This window comes from Nymphalis io, chromosome 16 (genome assembly GCF_905147045.1).
Source record: "Nymphalis io chromosome 16, ilAglIoxx1.1, whole genome shotgun sequence".
Taxonomy (NCBI): domain Eukaryota; kingdom Metazoa; phylum Arthropoda; class Insecta; order Lepidoptera; family Nymphalidae; genus Nymphalis; species Nymphalis io.
This window is the reverse complement of record NC_065903.1, coordinates 11,125,587-11,148,702: the sequence shown is the minus strand read 5'-3', so window position 1 is coordinate 11,148,702 and position 23,116 is coordinate 11,125,587. Positions and strand designations below refer to the sequence as shown.

Below are 23,116 nucleotides of genomic sequence, written 5' to 3'. Positions count from 1 at the left end.
TTTACATTTCATCAAATAAAATTACCTAATTTTCTATACAATTTTGCTTAACTATATTATATAAACACATGTCGTCTAAATATATTTTATCAGGCAAATCAAGAGTCACCGAGGTTTTTCGAGGTCCAGGTCTCATTCCTAAATATAGCCAAATTTTTAAGTTATACTTATTTAATTTTAAATAGGTATAATATGAGTAAATATTCTTTGTTTTCTGAATTCTAACCACATGTAAAATATATTGTATAAACAATTTTAAATATTATTTAAATAAAATTTTTATATTTTGAATATATAGCATGTGTAGAAGTACCAATTATTTTATGTTCACGTAACTTCAAATAAGTATTATATTGTTAACAGAGTAATTATGTACTCGGTATGAGTACATTCTTAATTTTGCACCGGAAATAACAGCTGTCAAATTGTCACAATAAATAACATTCTACGTCATAACAGATCACTGTCAACGTCTAATTGTCCATGTCAATTTTATTTGCAAATCGCACTAATGTTTTGTTTAGTGTAATTTAGCTAAGTTTTATCGCGATTGTTTCGCTCTAAAACATGGAGAAGTATGATACTTCCCAGCTCACAGAGTTTCCTCGTTTCGAGTCAGAGTCGAATCAAAGTGGCGTGACAACGTTTTTAAATAAATTGTGGAAATTCCCGATATTTACACCAAGTGAGACTGCAGATAGTCAAGATAATAAAACTCCCAGTGACGATAGACATGGTGAACCAGTCAAAGTCAACGACGATAAGGAATATGAAGATATTAAAACGGAAACCGCGAATGACGTTGTTGAATACGAAGGCAGGAGTTTACCAAATATTTTGAAAAGGATAAGTGGCCTTGCTGCTCTAGGATCAGGGGTAATTGCCGTTTAATTGTTTAATAATTATCAATATCAACCAATTTCAAAAAAATGATATTATTGGAAATGAACTAAAATGTTATTCAACTTAAAATTTTATCTGTGTAGGGTGGCACCAAATATGAAGACACAGAATTAGCTCGCTACTGGATGCCGGATGATATATCGCGCGAATGCTACGAATGTGCAGCGCGATTTAGTGCCTTGAGAAGAAGACACCATTGCCGAGTGTGTGGACAGATATTCTGTTCTCGCTGTTGCAGTCAAAGAGTGCCAGGTCGGTAACATTATTTAGTTATTATCATAAACATACTCAGATTGTCATAACTTTGTTTCAATAATATCAATTTAAAATATGTATATTCAAAAAATTATATTATTCATTTATTTATATAATACACTTTAGAAGTACCTTTGAATTGTCAAGTGCTACATAATACTTAGTATATTTTTTTTTTATGGCTTATGTTATAGTGGCATTATCATCAACAAAAATTCAGCAAATGTTATTTTTTACAATCATTCTAAGTGTTATACCCATTATGTAGAAGTAACTTTATTAAAAATGAAGTAAAAAATCGTAAGTTGCATTAAAAGCTCAAAAAAATGGTGTGTGATAAGGAACATATTTGAAGCAAAAAGTTTTTAACTTATCATTGCTTATTAAATATTTCCAGGTCAAATTTTTGGTTGTGCTGGAGGCTTAAGAGTATGTACATACTGCTGCAAGGTGGTGATTACATATTTGCGAGAAAATGACTTGACTGGAGATATTTCACCAGATCTTCGTACTTTACAAGAGAGTTTACAGGTATATAGTATTGGCTTATTTGGTGCATCTACATGTAAACAACAGTTTTATTATTTTTTATGACAATCCAGGTGAAAGAAAATGCCTTATGACATTTTAACAAAACAAAATACTCCTCTGTTGTTAGTATGTTTGTAATTTTTACATAAGTGTTGTAGTACAATTAACTCTTTAATTTCTTAAACAATACTATTCTCCAGGTTAAATTCCCAGACAGCAAGGCCCAACACAAGAACCGTGACTTCATTTTCGCTCGAGAACAGGAACCCTGTGAAGTGCGGAGCTCCACCAGGGAATCTGTACATGATGTGTTCAGGCAACTGTACTATGCAGTGCCGACACAACAGCACAGGTATTATATGGTAATACCTATGTATTGAATTTGGAAGAATTAAATACTATCTTGCAGGGTAAAGTACACTTATAATAAAATAATAATAATTTATTCATTTTAAATTATTTTATTATATATTTACAAATTACGTATTTGTACTTCATTTAAAATAATTATGTTTATATAAGGGTGAGAGAACTAATATATTACTTCCCTAGCTACATGTACCGAAATTGTTCGGGAAAAATAAAAATTTCATCCTGAGCTATTTTAACCAATGAGATAGAAGACCTTACTTATAAGCGTTGCAGTTTCTTTTGGATTATCAATAATTCTTCCAGTAAAAAAAAAAAACAATTTTAATAAAAGTTTTTTTTTAAAGATTTCGTCTCGTGCGATACAATAACGTTTGGCGAGGCTGTGACGTCATGCAATGGGTGATGGACAATACTTCACACAAAACCAGGTGATTAGTAACATTTATTTATGTATGTCCTACTTGTATTTAACTCATATCTATTTTATCTTGATTCTATAATAATAATATAATCAATGTCCTCCAGACCGATTTCGGCCACGGCGGCCAATCTCAAGCGAGATTAGCCAACTACGCAGGAGATATTATAGTGCACAAGTGTGTACGCAAACACAGGTGCACTCTCTATTCCCTTACTCTCATAATCCGATGGGACGGCAATCCGACACGACCGGAAGGAGGAAGGAGTTCAGGCGCAGGACCAACGGCTTTACGTGCTTATCGAGGCACGGGAGTGTACACACTTCCAACTTTCAGACTCCGGGCTGCTACTGAGAATTTTCTGACAGAAAAACCCAATAACTTTTTAATGGCCCGACCTGGGAATTGAACCCAGGACCTCCGGGTCTGCGGCCTTATATCAAAACCACTAGACCAACGAGGCAGTCTATCTTGATTATATATTATAAGTTAAGATCTGTGGTCTTCCACGAGATATAACCGATGAATCAATTTCGGAAAGTTAACTGCTATTTTGAATGTATGTCGTCCCGAAATATGTCGAGTATTCCTCGATAACTTTGCTTAACGAAACCGGAACAGATAATAAATAATATTATAGCACGAGTGATTATAATTCATCTCGTGCTTAACGGTGAAGGAAAACATCGTGAGGAAACCTGCATGTGTCTAATTTCATTGAAATTCTGCCACATGTGTATTCTACCAACCCGCATTGGAGCAGCGTGGTGGAATAAGCTCCACAACCTTCACCTCAAAAGGGAGAGGAGGCCTTAGCCCAGCAGTGGGACATTAACAGGCTGTTACTGTATAGCACGAGTGGTTGGGTATCCACTCAGCAAATATTCTACCTTGATACAGCAATACGTAGTATTTTTGTGTTCCGCTTTATATCGTTTATACCACTTATACCGCTAGATAGTTATCAATTCCTACAAAGCCAATATCTAAAGGCGATAGTGACCACTCACCATCGGGCGGCTCATTTGACATATATTTTAAATAAAGTCAAAAAAGCCAGGTAGATTTTTTAAACGTAACGTTATACAAAGAAAATGGATGTGTTCAACAGAGCTCAAGCGACTGTTTTATGCCAGAGCCTTCTAAACAATGGTTACATGGAGCGCATGACGGAACCCGCGCAGTTCGCTGACTACGGTCTCTATCGACCCATACAACTCGAACGAGAAAGCGAATCCAATGATCCGCCACCGGGTAGCTATATAGAATAATTTATTCTAACGGTAGAAGCAGTAAAGATGAACAAACCTTGGGTTTACATACTCATATATATATCATTTCAATTAAAGCTCATGGTCGATTATTTATAATATAGAAACTAGCCGTTTATATATTCTATATAGAGGTGACGCTGGTGATAGAGCTTGTGGTACTTTGTGCGAGCTCGTCTGGGTAGGTACCACCCACTCATCAGATATTCTACCGCAAAACAGCAGTACTTGGTATTGTTGTGTTCCGGTTTGAAAAGTGAGTGAGCCAGTGTAATTACAGGCACAAAGGACATAACATCTTTATTCCCAAAGTTAGTGGCGCATTTGTGATGTAAGCGATGGTTAAAATTTCTTACAATGCCAATGTCTATGAGCGTTGGTGACCACTTACCATCATATGGCCATATAGTCGTCCGCCTTCTTATTATAAAAAAGGTGACCATTTAACGTTAGGTGATTTACTAAAATGATGAATTAAATTTTTTTTTATTTAAGAATGTATTCTTTTTTTATTCTTAAAGAGATTTAACTATGTACCATTGACCATAGACAAAACAATTACTGCTTTGTTTTATTTCATGATTTTTTCTGAAGTCGAAGCAGAAGACTGCAGTAGCAGGCTCGTCGAAAGCGTCTCCTCGTACTGTCTCGATCTGAATCTCGGGAACAGTTCAGCGAGACTGATTAAGGCTACGAAGACAGGTAAGGATGAAAACGCTTATAGTAATTTCATGTATTGTTTATTTCCTTGAATGTTATATACAGTTATAAACAATTCAGAGTAAATAATATCAACTTGTAAAAATTAAATTAAACATTCATTTAAATCTTTCTCCATATGCTTTTGCGTCTGTGCCCTTTTCGGCCGCGCTCGAGTCGGTTGAAATTCTGCCACTATTAGAGCATACCTGATGCTCTAATGTTTATTTTGCTTTATATTTTTATTATTATAATTTATAAATATTATTTCTTTACCATAGAACAAAAATCAACGTCGTCCAGTGATGACGAACAACCCATATTGGATCATACTGAAGGTAAGTTTACACTGATTTTTATGCAAATAGATTACAAAATACAATATGAGTTGCATTTTGTATTCCGGGTTGGTACCGTTAATTTTTTGTTTTCGTTAATACCTCACGTTCTCGTTATCAGCGACAGCGAACAGCGAATATTTATTACCAGTATTGTCCCGCCTTTAAGCCTACTTTCGGAAGCCACTTGCGGTCCTACTCATAAACGTTGCTTAGGGGGGCTCAGTTAATACCGATCCTCTCTTTCTCTCTCATCGAATTGACATTCGAAAGAAGAAGACGCGCTAGTCAGCCCCTAGGCAACGCGTATCGGGGAGGCCGCGCGACGGAGTCACCGACCTCGGGTCGTTTGTCGCAGAGGGCGCGAGGCCGGTGTGCCGCGCCATCGCGGAGTCCGGCGAGGAGCACCTGCGGCTGCTGATGCGGCAGTGCCTGGCGCGCCACGCGCTGCCGGCCGCGTGGCTGGGCGCGCTGTACCCGCTGTGCGTGCACGCCGCCGACCTCACCGCGCCCGGTCAGTGGCTGCTAGCGCCGCCATTCCAGGAATGTTACTTTGGTGATGATTATGTCCCCGATTTCATTCACGGCGGCCGTTCTCGAGAGCCGAACTTGGCTATTCTAACTGCGAGTGACATTTGTGGTGCAAAATTGCATGCGCAGTGTGCGTAGAAAGAGTTCAGGTGCAGGACTAACGGCTTTACGTGCTTTTCGAGGCACGGGAGTTTGAATTCTTGTTCGATATTGGGAATTTTTCGATAGAAAAAACCATTTTTTTACTGGCCCGACCTGGATCTTGACTCCAGGACCTCGATGCCTTATAAGCTAGCCACTAGACTAACATGGTATTTGTTACTCCATAGATATGATGAGCAATGACATCGATATACGAAACTACGTGCAAGTCAAGAAAGTGCCCGGCGGGAACATGACGGACAGCTGCGTCATACCTGGCGTCGTCATGACCAAGAATGTCGCCCATAGGTTCGTTAAAACCACATATAAATCCAAATCTTGATCTCTTTTTCATCTCAGATTGGTTCTCTCTTACTTTATCAGTTCACATATGGTTTTACATTTACATAAAAGCTCATGTAAATAAAGCATATTAATCTGTACAAGATTATATAGATGAGAAAGCTTGGAGTCCGTGTTCGTTGGTGTCCATAATTTAATTATTCTTGTTAAATTATACTTCAATTCCAGTATAGGTTACGGGTAATTGGGCCATCTGATGGTGAGTGTACACCATCGCTCAGACATTGGTGCCAAGGAATATTAATCAATTCTTCACCAATATCAATGCGTCACCAAGCTTGGAAACTAAGAGGTTATTTTTCCTCGTAGCTGTTACACTGGCTCACTCACCCTTCCAACAGGAACACAGCTATAATAAGTATTGCTGTTTGGCGGTAGAATATCTGATGAGTGGGTGCCGGGTGGGACCTTCCCAGACGGGCTCACACAAAGTTCTACCAAGTAATAACTAAAACGAAAGCCTCATTTCATCATTTAGGTTAATATAGATTTTCGCCAAGACTAGGTGTCATTAGAGGATTCACTCGTTGCAGGGGGATGCCCAAGCAGATATCGAATCCGACGGTGCTGCTTCTAGATTGCTCAATAGCGTACCAGAGAGTGGAAGGGAAGCTCACCTCCCTGGAACCGCTTCTAATGCAGGTCGACTAATAGTTACAAACATATATAATATATATAATAGTCGAGGAGTGATCGTCCAGCTAAAAATTTAATAATATGAATTAATAAAAAGTCCCTCGGAGACGAGGCGGGGGGCACATTTTATGAGGGGACGCACGAATCGAAACGCAGCTTCAGTCCGAAAACGATGTGTACAACGGGGCGGGGCGGGCGCTCGCAGGAGCACGAGTACCTGTCGCGCTGCGCGGCGCGCGTGGCGGCGCTGCGGCCGGCCGTGGTGCTGGTGCGCGGCGGCGCGGCGCGCGCGGTGCAGGACGCGCTGCGGGCGCGCGGCGTGGCGCTGGCCACGGCCGTGCGCGAGCGCGCGCTGGCCCGCGCCGCGCGCTGCGCCCGCGCCGACCGCGTCGCCTCCATCGACGCGCGCATCGGCGCGCCGCGCCTCGGCTCGTGCCGCAGCTTCTACGTGCGCAGCTGTGAGTTCGATACCCGGCCGGGCTGACGCTCGTGCCCCGCTCTGCGGAATTGTCGTTTCGAATCTATAAAAAAATAATAATTTGAGCGTGTAATTTGTCCATAAAAGTATCCGTCCTCCGTAAAGATTGGGGCTTTTTCAAATTAGCGAGTTTACTTCTCCGGTGACGGCGTTCAGTCGTAAAAGGGATCGACCTCGAGCCTCTGCCCTAGACGAGATTCCTTTTCGATTTTAGTTGAAAATTTAATTGTAATCGAACTTGTCGGACGAATTATAATAATCTTGAGTTGCTAAAATGATAAAGATTTTGCTCTGGCACTAAATTAAAATCGAAACTTGGCCAGTTTCCAGCAAAACGCTCATGGTCCTCGAGGGCTGTGCGGAGCCGCAGCTGGGATGTTGCATCCTGCTCAGAGGCGGATCCTTGCAGGAGTTGATTCGCGTGAAGAGAATCGTTAAATTCATGTTGCTCGCTTGTTACAATTGGAAATTGGAAAAGGCATTTTGGGGGGACATAGAGGCCGTGTTGCCGGAGCCGGGAACTTTTATAGATGACGATATGACAAACGAGCTCACGGATGATGTAGACGAAACTTTAAAAAAAGATATGAACGCTAAAGACGATAATGACGAAAACAAATCCAGTAACGACACTTCGGAAACGGACGATAATATCTTCGCAAATACTCAGCCTGAATCTCTAAGTGATGTGAGAACAAATGAAAATACGATTGAATCGAATAACGAAATCGAATCTCATGAAAAGTCTGATACTTCAGAATCAAGTGACGATAGCAAAGAACATGATGCAGAAATGAATAAATCGTCAGAAATAGATGATCCATTGCAAAAATCTAAACAGTACTCTCGAAAAACGGATAGTGATAAGAATCTAAGCTGCGGCGTTCCTATCAAAGATTTTAGCGATCCCCTCCAATCTCGAATGTCTGTTGATGATGACGTTTTCCTGCCGAAGGAAGAAGCTAAGTTGAAAGCGGATACGCACAGCGAGAGGTAGGTCGACTTTGTACTATTATTGTATTCGCCAAATTATCAGTGATTTCGTTTTTATTTTAAATGTTCATATTTTATTTTTAGTTTTTTTTTTCGAATTTATTTTGTTTGGCTCCGAATTCTTTTAGTGAAATTACATTAAAAAAAATATATTGTATGTTAGTAATCAAAATTAAAGAGATTTCCTATAATAATATGTAATCTATTAATAATAATAATAATCAAAGACTCATCGCATTTTTTTACACGTTACATGAACATATTCAAAGTACAATATATTATATCTTCCTAATAGACGAATATAAAAGCATTTCAAAAATTAAGACTTAAAAACACTAAGGATATATCGGACTATGAAATACCTAATTTAGGCTGCTACGGCTACGACGTGGATAGGAAGATATAGAATAGGAAGGCGGACGAGTATATGGACCACTTGATGATAAGTGGTCACCAACACTCATAGACATTGGCACTGTAAGAAATGTTAACCATCGCTTACATCACCAATGCGCCACCAACCTTGGGAACTAAGATGTTATGTCTCTTGTGCCTGTAATAACACTGGCCCACTCACCCTTAATCCGGAACACAACAATACCAAGTACTGCTGTTTTGCGGTAGAATATCTGATGAGTGGGTGGGACCTACCCAGACGAGCTCGCACAAAGCTCTACCACCGGTGTGTGCTCTAAGAGTGGGTGCGCGGCCCGCAGGTGGTGCACGGACGACGTGGTGCTGTCGATGTCGCCCAACATCGCGATCCCCGCGCCCACGCTGCGCCTGCTGCCCGCGCGCGCGCCGCCCGCCGCGCCGCCGCGCCCCCCCGCGCCCGCGCCGCCGCCCCACCCGCGCGCGCCCACGGTGCGTGCGCTGGTCTTACCCGTGACGTACTATGAGCCTCAGCATAAACTTTATTATTCTTTGTCAGCTGACACGTTCTCGCTTAAGATAGTATTATAGATTTCCATTAAAATATTTTCCCAACTGGCGCTGTCGAATTTATTAACGTTGAAATGAGAACTATGAAACTAATTAGCGCCGCCGATTCGGTAGGTACATAATTTGTTGGATAATTTCATATACAGGAAAACCATCCATTCATCGATCGACCGATAACAGCGCCCGCTGACGACCCCGCTATGAGAGCATCTCTTGCACACTTCCGTGCCACGGGCTGTCGGTTGGCGGCCGATGAACATAAACGTATGTACATAGAAATTGCTACATAACGTAATTTTTTTTTTTATATTCGCCGGGAGGGTAAATGATTTTACTCCACCTGATGGTAAGTGGTAGTAGAGTCCAAACGCGACGACGGCCAGTACACACGGGAAAAACGTTCTGCACTAGCCGCCTTCGCCTTGCCGGCCCGCAAGATGCCTCTTCACGCCTCGTTTGAAGGAACCCGGGTTGTAAGAGGAGGGGAACACGTGAGCTGGTAAGGAATTTCATTTTTTGGAAGTGCGACAAAGAAAGGAGTTGCCAAATTTCTTTGTTCGCGATGGAATTGATGTCACAGTTAGGCGGTGACATCGAGGACTTAAGAAGGAAGGGGGAAGCAGGAATTAGAGTGAATAATTCCTCAGAGCACTCGCCGTGATACAGTCGATAGAAAGCGCTCAGTGCTGCTATCTCACGACGCGATTGTAAAGATTCAAGTGTTTGTGACCTTTACGTCGCCAATGATGCGTACTGCATGTCGCTGCAACCGGTCCAAGGCCTCCAGTAGGTACTTAGCGGAGCCATCCCAAAGGTGCGAGCAATATTCCACGCAAGACCGTGTTTTGTACAGCAGGCACAGTTGTTGTGGCGTGAAAAAACGCCGTACCTTGTTCAGAACTCCGAGTTTCTGTGAAGCTGTTTTTATAACAGCCTCGATGTAATCCCTTGGACTAAGGTCGCAGCGAACGTCAATCCCCAGCATGGTGATTTTTCTTTGTATCACCAGCGGAGTACCACAGAGTGAGGGAAGAGGGGAAAATGCTGACTTTTATAAGAAATATTTATATAAATTTCCATTTTTTTTAGTTTAATTTTTTTAATATTTTAAAGAGAAGGATTTGTTAAACTTTTGAAATATGACAACAGATGCCTAACGTCACATTGTTGGCTGTATGTTTTTAATAATAACATTAAAGTAAGGACTTATAATACCCACGTGGTGCGCTGTCTATTAAAAATTAGTAAATAAACCCAAGATTTTAAACCACACGCGTTATGTATGAATGACATGTAAAACAAACAAACTTTTTTTTCCTATTCAGCGGAATGCCCCAGTTACAATCCGTCAGTGGTGAAGAAGATAGAAACCGAAGAGTCCAGCAAGCCCGCCGAGCCAGAGCCGCTGGATCCACTGTCTCCTGAGAACCACCAGCGCCTCAGCTTGCTGCTTTACAGCTACAGTAGCAAGTCGCCTAACGTGCCCGACTTCTGTGTTAATCCCTGGTAAGTTTCATATCAAACGCTTTTATGACAATGTTTTGGTCCTTCGATGCAGGATATATAAATAATATCTTTGTTATTTATTTGTGTTCAAATTGTCTTATCGTTTTGTAAAAATCACTATTATTAATTTTTTTTGGATTTCGTAACAGGATTGTAACGATGGAAATGTACGGTCGAAATGATATATCGCTGGGCGCTTTCTTGGAGAAGTACTGCTTCAACGGTGACCACAAGTGTTCATCGGCTAATTGCCACATACCAATGAACCAGCATGTTAGAAAGTTAGTGGATTTTATTTATTTACTCTATATTCCTTCTCCTCAAAAAGGGAGAGGAGGCCTTAGCCCAGCAGTGGGTCATTCACAGGCTGTTACTGTACTGTACTGTACTGTACTGTACGGTACGGTACCGTACCGTACCGTACCGTACCGTACCGTACCGTACCGTACCGTACCGTACCGTACCGTACCGTACCGTACCGTACCGTACCGTACCGTACCGTACCGTACCGTACCGTACCGTACCGTACCGTACCGTACCGTACCGTACCGTACCGTACCGTACCGTACCGTACCGTACCGTACCGTACCGTACCGTACCGTACCGTACCGTACCGTACCGTACCGTACCGTACCGTACCGTACCGTACCGTACCGTACCGTACCGTACCGTACCGTACCGTACCGTACCGTACCGTACCGTACCGTACCGTACCGTACCGTACCGTACCGTACCGTACCGTACCGTACCGTACCGTACCGTACCGTACCGTACCGTACCGTACCGTACCGTACCGTACCGTACCGTACCGTACCGTACCGTACCGTACCGTACCGTACCGTACCGTACCGTACCGTACCGTACCGTACCGTACCGTACCGTACCGTACCGTACCGTACCGTACCGTACCGTACCGTACCGTACCGTACCGTACCGTACCGTACCGTACCGTACCGTACCGTACCGTACCGTACCGTACCGTACCGTACCGTACCGTACCGTACCGTACCGTACCGTACCGTACCGTACCGTACCGTACCGTACCGTACCGTACCGTACCGTACCGTACCGTACCGTACCGTACCGTACCGTACCGTACCGTACCGTACCGTACCGTACCGTACCGTACCGTACCGTACCGTACCGTACCGTACCGTACCGTACCGTACCGTACCGTACCGTACCGTACCGTACCGTACCGTACCGTACCGTACCGTACCGTACCGTACCGTACCGTACCGTACCGTACCGTACCGTACCGTACCGTACCGTACCGTACCGTACCGTACCGTACCGTACCGTACCGTACCGTACCGTACCGTACCGTACCGTACCGTACCGTACCGTACCGTACCGTACCGTACCGTACCGTACCGTACCGTACCGTACCGTACCGTACCGTACCGTACCGTACCGTACCGTACCGTACCGTACCGTACCGTACCGTACCGTACCGTACCGTACCGTACCGTACCGTACCGTACCGTACCGTACCGTACCGTACCGTACCGTACCGTACCGTACCGTACCGTACCGTACCGTACCGTACCGTACCGTACCGTACCGTACCGTACCGTACCGTACCGTACCGTACTGTACTGTACTCTATATTCTATTGCACATCTCGAACGCAATACAGAAGTGCTCTTTTTTCGTCAAAAAATAATAATCACGTTCTTATAACAGCTTTATAAAGCATTTATGTGATAAAATACATAAGTACACTAAAGGCAAGAGATATCCAATGAATAATTCTGATAGATTATATATAAACAAAAGTTGATAAAAAAAATACAAATACTTCAGTGTTTTCTTGTGTTTTAATGTGTCTAAAAATAAATAATTGAAATTTGATTTAAACATGAAATGAATTATAGTATGACCGCTTTAATGAGTCCTCGTCTGCGCGGTACAGGGGCGCGGAGGACTGAGGGGACTGAGGGATGGGCGGGCGGCGGACGCATTTTTGATACAAATTTCTCTAGTTCGCGCATGCGAGGATTCATTTAAGTGGTCATACTATAGTAATGTAGAATTTATGGAATTTTATTGTAATAGATTTGGTTTTATTGTAACAGATTTGTGCACGAGGACGTTTGTATCACGATAACTTGTAACACCATCGGACACAGCAACGTCGATAAGGTCAAGGAGGAACAGAGTAAGCAGGTGAGCTGTCTTCATATTTGGGGGCTTACGGTATATCAGGAGTATTAAAATGTATAAGTATGTATTTTATGGATAGGTGGTTTCGGGACTTTATGCCGTGATTAATGGCTATCAATCGACTACTCGTAATTTGTTCGCGTTTTCCTTTAAGGTTCAAATTTGGGTCTGATTCTTTTTAATTATTTTATCGATTTTTTTGACTGTTTTATTTATTCCAAGTGATTTTCGTTTTGCAAACGATTTGAAGTTTGTCGGAATTGTTAAATCTAGATTTAAGTTTCAGAGAGACTTATAAAAGCTCGCGCATCATACAGTGTTGTGATTTGAATCCAAAAAAGTATCGGCAGTGTGTTGTTACAAGTAAACTCGTCGCTATCACTCCCGGGTACTATTATATTTATCGAGCGCTCAAGTTAAGAAAGTGAACCCGCGTCGCTCGCTGGGCGCCTGCGTGCTGTGCGCAGGTGATGTTCTGGTCGCGCTGCGAGCGCTGCGGCGCGGTGTCGCGCGGCTCGCGGCTGTCGCGCGCGGCGCTGGGCGTGTCGCTGGCGCAGTACGTGCGCGCGCGCCTGGCCGCGCCGCGGTACGCGCGCCGCCACTGCGCGCACCCGCTGCACGCGCACGCGCACGCCTTCGTCAGCCGCCTCACCACCGCCTGCTTCCGGTGAGCGAGCCTGCGCCGCATGTTTCTTGGAATACTGTCGTCGTCGTTTTTGTTCCAAACTGTCTGCAGTTCACCGGTGGTGGAGCTCTGTGCGAGCTCGTCTGGGTAAGTCCCACCCGCTCATCAGACATTCTACCGCAAAACCGCAGTACTTGGTATTGTTGTGTTCCGGTTTGAAGGGTGAGTGAGCCAGTGTAATAGCAGGCGCAGGGGACATAACATCTTAGTTCCCAAGTTTTGTGGCGCATTGGTGATGTAAGCGATGGTTAACATTTCTTACAATGCCAATGTCTATGGGCGTCGGTGACCACTTACCATCAGGCGGCCCATATGCTCGTCCGCCTTCCTATTCTATAAAAAAAGGCCGTATGGTTGTGTAGTATTTCGACTGTTGTAGATACAACAAGATCTCGACGTACGAGGTGCAGCTGCCGCCGGAAGTGATCGCCATCAACTACGATACGAGACAGATGCGAGAAGCGCTCATCGCTCAACTCAACGATCTCATGCTCAGAGGTTTATATACTTTTCTCGTATTCTATTGTAATAGAATAGAATAATTGTTTTGTAATATAAGCATAATTAATGTTTATAATTTATTTCGATGTGAACAGTTTATGTAGACATTTTTAGAAAAAACACATATGTCATCAATTCGCATTATAGTAAGTTCAATTTACGAAGACGGAGCCCACTATTTTTTTTTTTTATAGAACAGGAAGGCGGACGAGCATATGGCCACCTGATGGTAAGTGGTCACCAACGTCCATAGACAATGGCATTGTAAGAAATGATACCCATCGCTTACATCACCAATGCGCCACCAACCTTGGGAACTAAGATGTTATGTCCCTTGTGCCTGTAATTACACTGGCTCACTCACTCTTCAAATCGGAACACAACAATACCAAGTACTGCTGTTTTGCGGTAGAATATCTGATGAGTGGGTGGTACCTACCCAGTCAAGCTTGCACAGAGCCCTACCACCAATAAACAGATTCCATTGCATACTTGCACTGTAGTGACTGGAAAAAAAAGGGTGGCGTAATTGTAGATTGAACTTACTATCTGCAGATCAGCGTGGGGTAGTTGATTCCAAACCTTCTCGTGCCTTTCCCATCTTTGCCTAGAAGTTATTTTTATTTACAAAAAAAAAAAATCGCAAATTGCGCAGTTAGACAAGTAAATCGACGAAATTCCGTTCTATTTTAATATATGTGTTGTCGATCAGGCCACGAGACGTTCAGCAACGCGACGGATCCCGAGAGCGAGAAGGCGTACTCGTCGTTCAAAATGCACATGGAGCAAGTACACCTCGCACTCACCACGCACGAACACACCTCGCTGGCTGGTAATCTCTTATATTATATGTGTAACTATCTCTACTAATATTTGTTGAAACCATCGATCGATCGACGGATGGGGGATATCATGAATCGATTTTGGTAAAATTTAGTAAGAAGCTTCAACCGCTAGGAAGAATTTGGCTACTTTTTTAAAAACTAGTACAAAAATGACACGTAAATCGTAAAAGGGTTCATGATTATTCTGTTCGACCTGATTAGATGTCCATTTGCCGCGCGAGCCAATATGTAGATATGAATTTAGTAGGCCGCGATTGCTGTAAATTTCGGCCTGAATGGCGAGTATCTACCGACCACACGAACCGGCCCGTCTAATTGCCGCGCGTAATAGACGCAACTTTATGCCGTGGAAAGAGATGTATGTATGTAACACCCCCCCCCCCCCCCCGTGCGCAGAGCGCGTCCGCAAGCTGTGGGCCGTGCGCGACCGCGTGCTGTCGGCCGACAAGATGCTGCGCGACGCGCACCGCCCGCGCGCCGAGCCGGGTGAGCACTCGCCGCGCCCGCTGAGTAATGACCTTTAGTACTACTACTTCTTAATATACTAAGAGTTCCGTGCCCTCCTGCCGGGTACCTTTTCTTCCCTTGAGGAGAACTATTTAACCTGTAGCAGCTATAGTGAGTATTTTTTTTTTTAATTATAAAATAAACGCTGGGGACAGCATGACGTCCTTGTCGCTCTCGTGGCTGCCAAATGGTGTTCTATGTCTTTGTTCTTTGCTCATACCATGTGATATATATTAAGGCGTTGAATGCTGATAGTATTGACGGATGTGCTTCCCACGAAATTATCCCGTAGCCGGCTCATGGTATGCCACCCGCAGGTTGAGATAGACCATCAGTCCACTTTTCTGCCGACGATATGAAGTAATTATAGTTAAACATTTGTTTATTTTTACTCCAGTTGAGGAGAAACCGGATATAGAAGAAACGACAGAAACTTCTAGCAACGATGTTGCAGGTAAGCTGGAAATATTTTAATAAAGATTTGTAGAAGTTATATTTCCGTACTAATTTACGAATCGAGAACTATCACTCATATGGCTACATTATGTACAGACCGCAAAAACAATGAGATGTGAGAGTGATGAGAGAATTAAAATCTATACAAGAAGAACAGAACAGCTTGTAAATGTCTCATTTCTACAGTAGAAACATAGGAATTAATTCCACAGATTTCCAATGTAATCCACATTGGCTGGTTGTGGAATGAAATGTTGAAATATTTTGCACATTTTCCTAAATATATGTTACGTTAATGGTATCCAATTTCAACTCACTCCACTCTATAACAGATAATATTAAAATAATATTATTTATATTCGCAGAAAATCTATTAAAAGATTCGGAAAAGGAACATACGGGTGAGTGAACAATAATATTTTAATGCATGTATTTAAAAACATATTTTATTATTATATTGTAACATCACAAAACAACAACCATGGACCAATGTAACCAAATAACACATCTCAAACAAATCTGACATTTAATGAGCTAATAATCTGACATTTAAACACCTACTGTCCCAAATTTATGTCCATCACAACCGAATTGCGCAAACAACGAAACCGAGTCTTTGTTTCCTGAATGAGTGTTCGTTGTTGGTCTTAATGGCCTTTACAGCGTCACCGGGCGTTGGGGGTACGTATCTACGTCTTGAAATTTGAGCTTCCTCGGGCTCTGAGTCCATACTGAGTATGTATCCTATGAGTTCGCAATTCGGCTCAGGACGTAGTCGGTGGCGTGGGAAGCCTGCTCTTCTGCTCGTACTACAGCAATTTAATATCACGACCGGTTTAATTACGTCACGAGTCGGGGATCTCATGAAACGGTGAATGTGTGGCTAAAACAACTCAGCGATGCCTTTTATACTGGATGTAGTAAGAATATATTTATGACGCAGGTACCGAAGATGATGAAGAACGTGGTGACAAAAAGACCGTCAAACAGATATTGTCACAGCTTCTCTCCAATAATCATCCGTCAAATCAGGTGAGGAATTTTTATGATGCTACGTTATAATGTGAATTTTATTTCATCAATGTAACAGCCTGATGTCCCACTGCTGGACGACAGCTTTATTTCCTTCATCAGAAGTATAAATGTATAAAATGAAAAAAAAAAAAAAAATTTTTACTTTTATATATATTTAAGGATGGAACTCTCTAACGAGTATTCTTCCATGACATAGTATGATATAGGAAATCAACAAAGAATTAAAAAATGTTTTATCTTGAAAGATAAGAATTAGTGACTGAGTCAGACTCATTTTATGTACAACGGACATAATGTCTTAGATTTCTGGTGGGCGGTTACAGATTTACACGTATGCCAGTGTATTATGATGATCAAAGGATTCGACTTCCTTAATATAATATATAAAAAAATATGCACGCAAATCAGTACACGCGAGAGAACTGAGTTATTTTTGCATTTGAAACGCTTTTATTGTCAAACGTTGCATATAGAAACGTTTATCTCAAATGCGAACTTCAATTTATTTTATCGCGGTGATTTTAGGCGATACTCTGAATATTTACCTGTGATGTACTGTAGACATAAAACTTTATCAAACTCGAAATACCGAGCGACTCGATGTCGCTCGTATAACATAAGGGAGTCGTCGCAGGAGGGCATCATAGTGTCGAGCGGGCTGGTGGTGGTGTCGGTGCGCGCGGGCGACGTGGGCTCCGTCATCGCCGCCGCGCTCGCCTCGCCCACCTACCAGCGCTCGCTGCAGCACAGGTGCGCGCTCACTCGCTGGCCCTCTGGGACCTTCTGTTAACTCACCACTCACTCAGCAATCGGGCACGAATAGTAGTCGAGGCGCAAACAAGCTAAGCCTAAGAAAACTTAGCGTTTGACACCAGGCGGGCGAGTAACCCAAATAAATGGGATGCTGACTGACCACGTCCATTAATCTCTATACAAAACGATATGAAAAGGCAATAAAAGCATTCTCGAATTTGAGTTGAATGCTTTATGAGATAATAATAATTAAAGCTTCTTTTGAAACTGAATCAGTTCTATGTTCACGAGCCTATGACGTCAAAGGACGGCCTTCAGATGTTCTCCATAAACTTTAGAAAGAGATGGCACTATCTTTATTTCTGTTAAATTTGTTTTGAGATTGCATAGAAAAAGAACTAGTATAACACACACGATATTTATGTACACTTAAAAATTTCATTTTTTTTTTTGTTAAACAAAAAGCATAAACCCAATCTCAGACTCATTTAAAATATATTATATAATAATTCTAGAAATCAAAGCGATTTCGACGATGGTGAAAATTCAACTGGTAAAGAGAAAAGCGAAGCTGACAAAACAAAAGTGAAAGCCAACGAACACATTGAAGTCCTATTGAAGGTACTGTTAATATTATGTAACTAATTACCCATCATCAATGGTCCTCGTGACTGACCTAGGCCAGTCTGGATACGGGCCTCGGGGTTACCTCCCCTACCCGGGCTGCTCCTCCCCGACGGTTCAATCGTCGCGTCACTTAGTTCTGGCCCAAAGGGCCAGGGTCATTGTGACCCAGTGGCTGTTAACTAATTATATATGTAACAAGAATAGTTTACATGTTTACGAACTAGATGGCGTGACTTGTATTTTAGATCGCGCTAACGTTGTGTTCACTCAGTAATATTAGGCATTTGGTTTATGTTCAATGTGAACAATAAATTTTCCTTAAATTAATATATCCTTAATTTTACTTAATAATTCGTTAACTGAGAAGTGTTTCGTAGTGTTTTACTTAAGCTGTAGTAAGCCATTTCCGCCCTTACATATGTAGTAATTTGCATGAATCTTTTGTTCGCATTTCTTTATAATATAAAGTTAATGAAATGTTGAGGTTTGTTTTTGAGGACGATAAAGGTGTAAGTTGAAATTCAATGTCGTGTTCCGTTTGAAAAGGTGAGTGAGCCTATGTAACTACTGGCACGAAGGACGTAACATTTTAATATCTAAAGTTGGTGATGTAAATGGTTAATATTTCTTACGACGCAAATGTATATAGACGGTGATTACCATCAGGTGGCACATCTTAAAACATATATACATATGTTTTATGTTATATATATATATATATATATATATGTTTTAAGTTATATATAATATATATATTGATGTTGTCTATTCGTAGAAGATTAAAGCTCTGCCATCTTTATATTTAATCTGTATATTATTTCAAGTCTATACCCATTTACTGTTATAGAAATTTTAATGATATTCTTATATCAATATATAGTAATATTAATTTTTATTGTAATTTGAGGACGGTCTTCTTTGTCGAGTGTACTACGCGTCCCAATTCCATAAGTTGAGGCACATGTTGCTGGCGCCTCTCGATTATAACGAGGAGAACAAGCAGTACTGGGAGGAGGGGAAGTGCTGTGAGGACCTCAAAGATAAGGACAGTGAGTACAATGACCCCAACACGCTTATATATATCACTTAACATTAACACACCATTTATGCATTTTTTTTTTTCATTTAATAAATAGTTCATTTTTTTATTCGGATAACACATATACTAATATTGAATGAAACAATTATTTCTAAAACATAAATCAATAAAGTTACCATTTAAATTAGAAAAAAATATAAACATTAGAGCAGTGTACTCTGCACTAGAAAGAAAAAAAAACCGACAATAGATACAAAAACTCCACAGCGCAATAAAGTTATCCAGTAATTTGTAAATTATATATAAAAACTATTATCAGAATTTTTTCGAAATATCACCGGGATACGATAAAAAGCGGTGTTTTGTGTCCTTTAGTATCAATAAGTTTTACGTTTACTATTTCATGACAAATCTATCGCGACTAAAATCGTGGGACACATCTCGTTATTAATAAATTTGTTTCAGATAAAGGATTGTGTGAAATCGAAGAAGGGTTCATAAGGTCGCTCGCGCACTGCGTGCCGTGGGCCGCAAGGGGCGGTAAATCGGGGTCTACGTTTAACAAAACTAAAGGTACGATTTTTTCTTTTAAAAGCAGCTTATTTTTCGAGCATATTTATGTTATATAATAAACTTAACTTACTTGATACTAGAGCGTTTTTTTTTTTATAGAATAGGAAGGTGGACGAGCATATGGGCCACCTGATGGTAAGTGGTCACCAAACGCCCTTAGACATTGGCATTGTAAGAAATGTCAACTATCGCTTACAGCCAATGCGCCACCAACCTTGGGAACTAAGATTTTATGTCCCTTGTGTCTGTAATTACACTGGCTCACACCCTTCAAACCGGAACACAACAATATCAAGTGTTGCCGTTTTGCGGTAGAATATCTGATGAGTGGGTGGTACCTACCCAGACGAGCTTGCACAAAGCCATCAGTAAAGCGTTTTCCACCAATGACTAGAACTAAAATTCTGTAATGATTCAGATTAGCCTTAAGTTATAGCTGTTCAGGTTTTTTTCTGTAGCATAAATTGGAAATGGCATCAGTAAGCTGAAAATTAATAGTAGTATCGGACCGGACTACATTCCTTTACTGATACTGATAAAGGTTAACTCGATAAATAATGATTTTTTTTGTTCATAGTTATAATCTGACTTTGAATTAAATGAGATTCTCAAAGGTAACACCCATTATAAATAAGGTAATATCGTAACTGTGGAGGATTTTCAAATCGAAATATTTTTATTCATATAGACTTTTACAAGTACTTAAGAATCGTGAAACGCAGCCATCGGTTCGGAATGTGATAGGGAATTTGAATAAGATGTGTAAAAATTAAAAATAAGTTCATGCGACCCGGTACCGTGAACGAGGACGATGACGACCGCTCGATGCGAATACTGACAAAAGCATTCTACGTAAATGAATATATAAATAGTTTATTCTCATTTCCTTTGCAGATGACCGATATGTATTGAAGGAGATGACCAAACCGGAGTGGCAGCAGTTCCTCGAATTTGCTCCGCACTACTTCAACTATGTTACCAATTGTCGCCAGAAAAAACTGCCAAGTTTACTAGGTGAGGCATCTATTTTAGGAATAAGTATGTTGCTAATCAGCGAGCCTCGGGTGGAAAGTAGTGACGCCCATGGTTCCCGCAGCGCGCATCCTGGGCGTGTTCAGCGTGGGCGGCGCCGGCAGCGGCGTGCTGGTCACGGAGCACGTGTGGTACGGCCACCCCGTGTCGCAGCGCTTCGACCTCAAGGGCGCCGCCCGCCCGCGCATGCCCGTCGCGCACCAGCCCGCCGCCACCGCCGTGCTGCTGGACGACCACCTGCTGCGCAGTGAGTACCGACACGCACACACACGCGCACACGCGAGTGGCAGGAGCTCAGGCCGCCGTGCCCGCAGTGCGCTGGGAGCGGCAGCTGTTCGTGGGCGGCGGCGGCGCGCGCGCGCTGTGGGCGGGCGTGGAGCGCGACACGCGCTTCCTGGCCGACCACGGCGTCATGGACTACTCGCTGCTGCTCGGCCTGCACGAGCGCACGCTGGTGCTGGGCGTCATCGGTGAGTGCCCGCCACCTCTCCCACTACCACGACGTGGTAGCCTTGTTGGCCGTTTACGATCGCCTTTAATGAATGTTTCCCATCGTCTTCTCTTCCGTCCCGACCGACAGACTACATCCGGACGTTCACGTGGGACAAGAAGCTGGAGCACCTCGTGAAGAAGAACCTGGGCTCCGGTCAGCCCACCGTGGTGTCGCCGGAGCAGTACCGGCGCCGGTTCTGCACGGCGTGTCGCAAGTACTTCCTGCACTGTCCGGCGCACTGGGAGCCGCTCTATGCGCCCGACCGCGTCTAGGAGACGGCAGTCGCTTCCGTCAACTTACACTTGAATTACACCGAAAATGTTTGGTTGATTCAACCAAACATTTTCCACACAACGTGCATTTTTTATAATATAATTCAAAGTCGTAGTGCATTATTTAGTTACTAAAGTGGTCACACTCGTTTTGTCATAATGTGACGTGATCAAGACGCGCGTGACAGGTTAGGTTTTGACGTTCACCACGGTGACGTAACAATACAGTGGACCCAACTATAAAAAAAAATTCATTTTCAAAATAAGATTACGAGTAAAAATATTTATTATTATTTATTAAATATTTACGGTCTTATAAAGTTGTTAAGCGGGTGATTAGTTTAACAATGCTGTCTTCGTCTATCGCATGACAAATCAATAAGGATTGAAAGAGTTTATAAGTAAGGCCGTTAGTTATTATTTAAAAGTAATACTCTTAAAAATGCAAAACTTAGATTCTAATATCGTAGAGTTCCTTAATAAATAACCAAGAAGGTAAACATCAAAATAATAACTTCATTGTAAACATTAAAATGATAAATATACATAAAAGCAACCTAGATCAACGATTTTAGCGAGCCGAGGCAACAATTTTATATCGGCCCGTTATAATCCATCCAATTTTAGAATAATGATATTAAAACCTCGAAACGAATGTACTGCAATGGGAGTGTGGTAGAAATTAGAATTAGAAGAAATTTTTGACTTGTCGTTACATGATTGAGTAAAAGATTTTTTTCTAAACATGAATTTGGCGCCTATTTAAATTAACACTGAGTCAGATACAAGTAAAGTACTTTAGCTCCCTCTAATCTACCAAGATAGACAAAGCCAACAAATGAAAAAAAAAATCATGCTATTATATTTATATAGTAAATAGTGTATAATTGCATAAGTAACTCAAAATAAATAAGAACTGGTTTCCAATATTTACATGTGTTTACCATTTCAATTCATACTTATACAGTTATAATCCGCGCACAATCTCCTAATCGCTTTTCGACTTTTTTTGCTGGCGGTAGCGTCAACAAACTCGCGTCGATATTTGCAACACGATAAGATAAGTTGTTACTTGTTTGGATTTTTGTTAGTGATTTGCTTTATTATTTAATAAATTTACGATTGTATGATTATTTTAGCTATAAGATTAACAAGAGTAAAAAAAAAAGAGATGAAATTTTGATAAGTCAATCACGCGAAATCATTGTTGCTATTGATCATACATACATACATACATACAACCACTAACGTGCATACCTACATGGACATAATTAATTAAAAACAAATTTCAAATTTTTGGATTAATTATAGTTCGATTTTTTTTGCTAACGCTGCTTCGCTCGTATACTGTCATTTACTTTCACAAAGTTTCATCCCATTTTGATAGTGCGCGGATTATACAATAAGACATTTAATAAAATAATTTATTGTTTATAATAATTTTACTCAAATTTATATTTTTCAATTGCATGTTGCAAGCTTTTTTACTACTTATTGAATTAAGTAATAAAAATTATACATTCCATCTGAATATTTCGCTATGAGTAACTTAATAAGAATTTATAAAGTATTAATTTATGTGATAGAAAAATTTAAATATATTATAAATTTGCTTGAACTTGTATTTATTATTTCTTACCTCGTATTTCATCCCCTGGGTTATTAATTTAGCACAACAATGTTCATTGATTCGTTAAATTTAATTTTATAAATAGTAAATATTCTGGAAGTTTTCGTTATATTATTTATTATAA

General features: G+C 41.4%; 1 protein-coding gene across 4 annotated transcripts; it reads left to right on the top strand.

Annotated features, from left to right (window-relative positions):
• The first annotated feature begins 473 nt into the window (after positions 1-473).
• Positions 474-22,938, top strand: LOC126774283 (putative 1-phosphatidylinositol 3-phosphate 5-kinase). 4 transcript variants are annotated; one of them, XM_050495726.1, is made up of 33 exons: positions 474-876; positions 987-1,155; positions 1,556-1,689; positions 1,890-2,041; positions 2,406-2,489; positions 3,592-3,734; positions 4,346-4,453; positions 4,732-4,788; positions 5,147-5,302; positions 5,649-5,769; positions 6,357-6,465; positions 6,665-6,917; positions 7,261-7,930; positions 8,647-8,794; positions 9,019-9,136; positions 10,198-10,378; positions 10,528-10,659; positions 12,457-12,547; positions 13,012-13,211; positions 13,609-13,727; positions 14,443-14,562; positions 14,972-15,085; positions 15,480-15,536; positions 15,904-15,939; positions 16,482-16,570; positions 17,208-17,323; positions 17,842-17,947; positions 18,861-19,002; positions 19,458-19,565; positions 20,460-20,579; positions 20,662-20,844; positions 20,912-21,067; positions 21,178-22,938. In XM_050495726.1, exons 1-33 carry the CDS (start codon positions 568-570, stop codon positions 21,360-21,362), a joined length of 4,986 nt encoding a protein of 1,661 aa, XP_050351683.1. In that variant the 5' UTR covers positions 474-567; the 3' UTR covers positions 21,363-22,938. The 4 variants fall into 4 exon arrangements, with proteins under 4 accessions (XP_050351683.1, XP_050351681.1, XP_050351680.1 ...); XM_050495724.1 differs by having other exon boundaries at positions 14,972-15,061; positions 20,662-21,067; XM_050495723.1 differs by having other exon boundaries at positions 20,662-21,067.
• Positions 22,939-23,116: the final 178 nt, after the last annotated feature.

Coding starts and splice junctions, on each gene's coding strand:
- LOC126774283 (XM_050495723.1), top strand. CDS start 568: ATGGAGAAGTATGATACTTCCCAGCTCACAGAGTTTCCTCGTTTCGAG. Junction 4,454..4,731: donor GATTAAGGCTACGAAGACAG/GTAAGGATGAAA, acceptor TCTTTACCATAG/AACAAAAATCAACGTCGTCC. Junction 15,086..15,479: donor GCACTCGCCGCGCCCGCTGA/GTAATGACCTTT, acceptor TTTTTACTCCAG/TTGAGGAGAAACCGGATATA.